The 7,500-nt window shown below is 35.2% G+C and overlaps 1 protein-coding gene across 1 annotated transcript in view; it reads left to right on the top strand.

Moving 5' to 3' along the window:
* The window catches only part of mop (tyrosine-protein phosphatase non-receptor type protein myopic), a gene marked incomplete in the record, with an annotated part of 59,971 nt that overhangs the window by 1,949 nt on the left and 50,522 nt on the right, over window positions 1–7,500 (top strand). Inside the window, 2 exon segments of the mRNA XM_070132952.1 lie at window positions 1,983–2,185; window positions 3,694–3,871. Of these exon segments, the coding sequence (XP_069989053.1) occupies window positions 1,983–2,185; window positions 3,694–3,871 (381 nt within the window).

Raw genomic sequence — 7,500 nt, 5'->3', positions numbered from 1 at the left:
TAATACAACATACATTTACATCATTATAGACCTTGTTTGATAATCTATTGTAATTAGATAAGGTAAATATGATCATAAATCTTCCTTATATCATAATGATGATATTACATATTTAGTTTATCTAGATGTGATTTAACATCCATATATATGTTGTCATTGCATCAGTTGTAATGATGAGCACTGCTATTTGTATTTTCGAATAAGATGTAATGAAAATGCACGACATGATTCAACTAATGTTTGATAATTTATCAAGAGAGGCCTTGAAACTTTACCTATTATATCCAAAGCAGTGTAATCCTCAACAGAGGAAAAACAGCTTAAGGATAAATTCAAGAATAGAATAGAAAATATAAGGAAAATATAAGAAATTACTGTATTAAAGTTTGACAATAAATCAAAAGGGGCTTCCATTTTTTTTTTAAATCATATTTGATGCAGAATCATCTTCAGATTTGTGTAAATTTGTAATTCTAAAGACACCTCATATGTGCCTAAGACTTTTCCACACCTGTCCTAAAGCTTTGGCATAGTCATAGACAAAAAATGCACGTCAAAGACATTTTTGTGGGCAATCATAAACAAATTTACCAAGTCAAAGACACATGAAGGTAATCACACTTCAGTATTGACAAATAGACTTTGGAGGCCCATCCTGATTTATTGTCAACCATTAAATTCTTCACTTTCTGGATATTTACAGAAATTTTCTATTCAAAAATACATATGGTGCACCTGCACAGCTGATGTAATGTTAACAAACCTATGGCTGCCTAAATCTTAGTTAGATATGTAAAATATGTAATACTATTGTCATTAGAAAATTAAGATTTATTCCTGTATGTAGTTTTAACCTTTTACTGCAGTCATTTACCATTATAGAGAGTCTAATGAAGTAAATGCTTGTTCTGTTATTAGAATTAACTTTGAGCTGTGGCAACAGTTCGAATCATAGACAGAATTGTAAAGAACAGCCATGGACCTTTTGTGAATACTGTAATAGATCCCAGCAAGTGTTTTGTGAGTTTGGATTAAATATAGCTACTATAGTTAAGTGAAAAAAGTGAGAGAGGAGAGCAGGTGAGAGAAATGGAAAGAGGAGAGAGAGGGAGAGAGAAGAAAGAGGGGGTGAGTATCAGAGAGAGGAGGAAAAAAGGGTATAGAGGGGGAAATAGAGAGAGAGATCCAAAGACATTAATTTCCCTCTCCATATGTATGGACATAATTATTACAGAAAAATGTGTATCATCTGGTGTCTTTGTATCATTAATTTTCACAGAACATTGTTGACGATGTCAAATGTCTAAAAGAAACAGAAAGGAAGTTTGTATCATATGGCACATGTATGAAGTCTATGAAGTATCATATTTATTTTATTAACTCATTAGCAAAACATCCTGACATGCACTATTCTATAAGGGTGCCATTCTGATGACCATACTACTATTTCAAATGTATAAAATCGTAATCTTTGGGAGCATATATTTACCTTGCTATGTGTGTGTTTGGTGGCAACATACATGATTTTTCAGTATTTGATACAAAAAAAAGGCTTTACCCCTATATTTGTGGAGCTGTAGCTCCTGAAGTGTCATGGCCAGACCCAGAAAAGCAAATAATTGCTTAGGAGCACAACTTAAAGTTGGCTGACCATGCATTGGCTCATTATGGCAGGAATAAATGCACACGGTCAGTATTTGGTTAGGGGACTTGAACACTTAAAGTTCTGGAATAAAGTCTTAGAATGAGAATTTTCATTGTGTTTGGGATATGTAGCCAATACAATTGATTATATTTCATAACCTGGCAAGTAATAAAATGGGTTGAATGATAATAGTTTCACAAGTTGAAAAGTCTGGCCCAGTCTTTTATAGAATTACCCATTTTCTTTCAAAATTTATGCATTTGTTACATGAATTCGCTTTGTAGATGGCCTTCAGGTCATCAGAAATTCTTATTCTTTTCTTGGTTTCTTTTCCCAGTACATTCGTGACCATTATCATGAAGACCCAGACAGTTATAGTGCAGAGATCCATGAGCTGGAGGGCCTGCGAGCCAGTGCCATCCATGCTTCAAGGGACTTCACAGGGTGCTCCACCCTCAAGAAATACTACTGTCAGCTGCACTATCTCCTCTCCAGATTTCCACTTAATGAGGACTCGAGCATTGCTGTAACATTTAATTGGTGAGTTTGTTTGGTACTGATGAGTTAGAGTTTGCACATTTCTCCATTGTATTACTCTCTGAAGCATAGGTTTGCTTAATGATAATGTACTTTATTTAGGAGCAAGAATTAGACTAGTCATGCAGGGTGTTCATAAGTTTTCAAAGTAGCAGGCTACCTAGGCCCAAGTAGGGGGCTACCCTGTGCTGGGCAATGCATTTTTTGCGCATCTGAATGTTTTTGAATGGTACGTAAAAGTAATAAATTTTTTCTTTATTGTCCTGCTAAAAGTACCTGGCGATTGAAAGGCTGACACATGGCAAATTTTCACCGGGTGCTAGCTACTTTTGAAGACCCTAGTCATGTTTAGGCCTAACTTGATAAAGATGCTTATCTAGCAACCACAGTCCTGGCTAACTTTGTGGTCAATTGAACAAGTAATCAAGCTAGTAAATGTATATTTATATTCAAGGAAGTGAATTTATAGTTATTCCTTCTGATATTTATGGAATCTATTTCTACTGTTATATTAATTTTTATTAGGTATGAGGAGTTTATATGTGTGTTTGAGGATAAATTAATACATTAATAATGACATGAATGCTATATATGAATAATTAGTGAATAGAGTAGATTATGATAAGCTTTTCAATTATTTTGGATACACAAATCTTGCATTGAAAGTTTGATTTTCTATTCACTAATATCAGATATACAGATCTTTAGCAATTGTATTTCTCTGTATAGGTATGCTAGCTTATAAAGTATAAAAATTAAATAATCTTATCTATGAAGTTTAAAAAACATGTCTCTTTAGTATCTCCTTGTATGTAGAACTTGTTTCGCACCAGTAGAAATTGAGGTCATGGAGAAGACCCAGAAGTGCATTGTGAGAAAACGAACGTTTTATTCCGAACCCCGTTTTTTTTTTCTTTTTCTTTTTTTCTTTCTGTGATTTTTTATTACTGCTTTTGCATATTTGCACGTAATATTTTCATTCTGTTATGAATCTTGATATGATTACTGGTGGTTTTGGATGCCATTATTTAATGATGATAATGTTATTATTAATAAAGTTACATTTGATTTAGATGACAAGGAAAATTTATAATAAAAATGTCAAAAGAATGGCAGGAATGTTCATATTAGGGATAAAAGTAGTATTAGTATCAGTAGCAAAATTAATGATAGTTGTTGTAATTATAGCCTAGTATCATAATGTTGAGAAGTATAGAAGTAATAATATCTAGTACAAATATTTGTGAAATGGGACAGTGATATTGATATTTGTTAATAATGGGCGTAACAAAATATCTTGCTCTTGTTCTTACCTCAACATAATATTTATTATTATTGTTGTTATGTTAAGTACTATTATTATACTGTTCATTGTTGGCTTCTTTTATTTATCCAATTGAATTCTTGATGAAAAGGGTAATTTTTGAAACTTTTTCAAATGAAAGCATTAGTTTAAGATCTCTATTTTTTTCTTCTTTTATAAGTTTAAGATCTTTCTTTTGTTTCTGCAGGTATGACATCTATTCTAGTATGGTGTATAATGTCACAGACATTAAGTATGAAATGGCCTGCATCCTTTATAATATTGGGGCTCTGCATACTGAACTAGGAGCCATGGATGCCAGAAATACACCAGATGGGATGAAAATAAGTTGTACACATTTCCAGTGTGCAGCTTGGGCATTTCAGGTAATTATTATAATGTTATTCACTGTCTAACTGTCTAACATAAGGTAGAATTGTAAAGCCACCAACTAAAGCAATGTTGCCATGCCAGACCTGGTTCGGAGTGATCATGCCCTTCTTGTCCTGAAAGGAGGCCCACGTTCAAACAACCAGCATGTAATTAGGATGGTTCGAATGTGAGGAGGAGGGAAATTACTGAAATCGGGCAAAGAAGTGCAATAAAGACTGAAATATACTTGGAGGGAGGGGGGGAGGGAGGGAGGGAGGGAGGGAGGGAGGGAGGGAGGGAGGGAGGGAGGGAGGGAGGGAGGTAGGGAGGTAGGGAGGTAGGGAGGTAGGGAGGTAGGGAGGGAGGGAGGGAGGGAGGGAGGGAGGGAGGGAGGGAGGGAGGGAGGGAGGGAGGGAGGGAGGGAGGGAGAGGGGAAGCGCTTGTGTTTCCATTTTGTTGTTAATTTGATGGATGTATTTGAGACCTGCTTTAACCCACTCACGCCGGGCACATTTTGTAGCCAAAATTAAAAAAATCTGGGCGGCTACAAAATCGGCGGGCGGAGCTTCCCTGGAGTCTGTTCGCCCGCCCGGCCGCGCGCCGCTTCTGCCTCGGAGCGCAGCCCCGAGACAGCATCGCACTGGCGGTCAGCCCGACATTGTTTATTTTTTCCCGTGTCTCATATATGTGACACCTGGGACGAATGGGTTAAGGGGACCATCCCTGGAGGCAGGGGTGTGTGAAAATTTTGCGGTCAAATTGAGTTAGCTATTGTATTATATAGGTACAAGATTGAGGATCTACCAAATGACTAGTAAAGCCCAGCTATGATTAGTTCTTGGGCGGCACACGTGAGCCCTGCCAACACATACGGCATTTGATAATGACATTGCGCATAGATATGACCTCTTGAATGTTCAAAGAAAGCTTTTATTCCAACATCAGAAAAGAATTAGTGATTTATGATGAAATATTTTGTTAAATCTATTTAAAAAAGAAGTAAGTTTTGTATACTTTTACACTTGAAATATGCCTTCCATCAAGACTCCCTGGTAATATGTAGTAGCCTACGAAAGGATCAGTATGTATCCGAAGTACGAAACACTAGTGTTTGAAAATAGCTGTATAAATAATGATTAAAATGATTCCATTAGACTTGTATGTGCAGTCTTCATCTAGATTTGAAACGGCTATCGCATCCTTTTCTTTCATTTTGGATAAAAATTATTACATGTAGCCTTTACTGTAGATCTTAGGTATCATAGATATGAAGATATCCAACCACGCTTAGGCGTCTGATGATTTTATGCACATCTTACGGAAGATATGGGTGCGGATGACTAAACACCAACTCTATACTCGTTTCTTGTTGAAAACTATTTGTTTTGAAAATTGTTAAAGGAAATGGTTTGATAGGGATAACTAATCCATTTTATTCCCTTACATATAAAAGTCAATGTTGGCTTACTAAATGAGGATGATTTAAATGGTTAATCTTATGTGCGTGTGCTTACATATATATGATCCTCCTCAAAATTATAAACACCCAGTGACCATCTCCCCTGCCCCCCTCCTGTGTGGAGCATGGAAAAAATTCAACTACTTCGGTAAGTCTTGAATTCCATGTACATCCTACATATGGTTTAAAATTCTCAAAATTGAACCGTCATGTTATATTCATGCTAGGACTTTATACCTTGGATGATTTTTACTGATACTTCCATCCACAGCTCTCCATTTCTTAAAAAGAAAAAAAAAAGAAAAAGAATAGAAAATCTTTATGAATTAATGCATTTATTTAACTTTTCAGACAGTAACATGTACTTTTATATCCGTAAAAGAAAAACAAAACAATGAGACCATTATAGAATATTGTTCCCGTTGAAAATGATAATTCTGATTGATTTGGTAGTCGTTGCATTACAAAGTACACTAAATAAGCTTTTTTTATATAACTTTATAAGATTTAGCGAAAAGCACTAGAGATATTGAAGTTTGGCAAGCATCAAACATTCTTTTACACAACCTTCAATACATCTCAGGGGTTATAATATTCATGCGATTCAAACACAGTTTGTTACTTTTGCTAGAGCATTAGAATCCGGAGGCCTTGTAGATAGCAGATTTTTGAATTTTAGAATATATCCAAAAAATGTAATTGCGTAAAGCAGAAAAAAGTGACCATAAAGAGTACTCTATGTCAACCAGTCCCCCCTCAAAAAAAAAAAAAAAAAAAAAAAAAAAAAAAAAAAAAGGCTTTCTACACAGCCTTCATTATCTACACAGTGTCTTCATTGTAAGATAGATCTAACACAATTATATTTTAGGGAGAAATCAGGCAAAAATGTGACCAAAGACAAAGATTTTTTTATTTTATTTTTAATTTTTTTTCAAAATTTTGGGCATGCCACCCCCTTATGGGGGGATGAGGTTAAAATTATGTATGTAATGAAGCTCAGTTATATACTCTATATTATGCCAAAACAATCCATGAGTTATCTCCACCCAATATTTTATTATGATGAAAGGAGTAGAGCAAGGTAGGCATTTTCTGGGACTGTCCCCTGAAGAAATAAGTTACTGTATATTATTTAAAAAATAATTGTCGCGAAATCTTATCATATAGTTTTATTTTAATTCCATATCATATTTTCGATATAAAAAAATCCGCAAGTATTGTTGGAACTAGCTATTCATATTAATATTTGTCAGATGGAAATAGCCTTCATTTGCATCATCCCAGAGCTGTATATTAATATATGGCTTTACATTATCTGAAACAGCTACTCTCTCTCTCTCTCTCTCTCTTCCGTGTTATATCACCTGGATCCGCTGTTTAGATAATGGTAAACTTGATGTTATTTGGATAATAGAATAATACTCATGGCAATATTTCATATGCCACTATATTTTCCAAATGTTTACAATTATTTAATTACCAAAAATAACGAAATAAATATGTAAAAGATAGATTGAACAGGAGATATCAAAAGAAATAGGTTTCTTGAATAGTTCGGAGGGAGAACACTGACAAAGTGTTGGACACCAACTGCTGAAATGTCAAATAAAGGCATAAGAATTGGTAGAGTCAAGGATAAGGGAATATTCCCTTAACCCTGTCTAGCTAGACTAGGCCCTCTGAGGGGTAAGTGAGCAAATGTGAGCCAGGCAAGGGGTCTGCTGGGAAATATGCCTGGGTCTAAAGACTGTCACCCAATAATTTGATACCTACATCCTATATACCCCACCTCATTATTTTAATGCACTGCAGCACACATTCACTGCATTTCATTTCTGTTTTGGAAACGGCATAGTAAATTAGGTTGACTGACAATACACTTTACGTTAATTTGTATCTCAAACTTTAAACTGATATAAAAATAAATACTTTCTATAAGTATATGATTGCAAGGAGCAGAGCCAAGTGGCCCATCACACACCAGCTGACCACAACCAAACTGAGCTTCGTGATTCATGAATGTGACTGAAGGTTGTGATTCGAAGGAGGCACCCAAACAAAATAAAAGGAAAAGGGAATTGATACCTAAACGTTTATACCCCATTACCCTTGAAATTTTGTGGCCAAAGCCATTTTATAAGGTTTGGTAGCTCAAGAGGTGCTATTTGAGATTATACATTATTC

Source organism: Penaeus vannamei, chromosome 18 (genome assembly GCF_042767895.1).
Source record: "Penaeus vannamei isolate JL-2024 chromosome 18, ASM4276789v1, whole genome shotgun sequence".
In the NCBI taxonomy this organism is placed as follows: domain Eukaryota; kingdom Metazoa; phylum Arthropoda; class Malacostraca; order Decapoda; family Penaeidae; genus Penaeus; species Penaeus vannamei.
The sequence above is the reverse complement of the archived record's forward strand: the minus strand, read 5'-3'. Positions and strand labels throughout refer to the sequence as shown.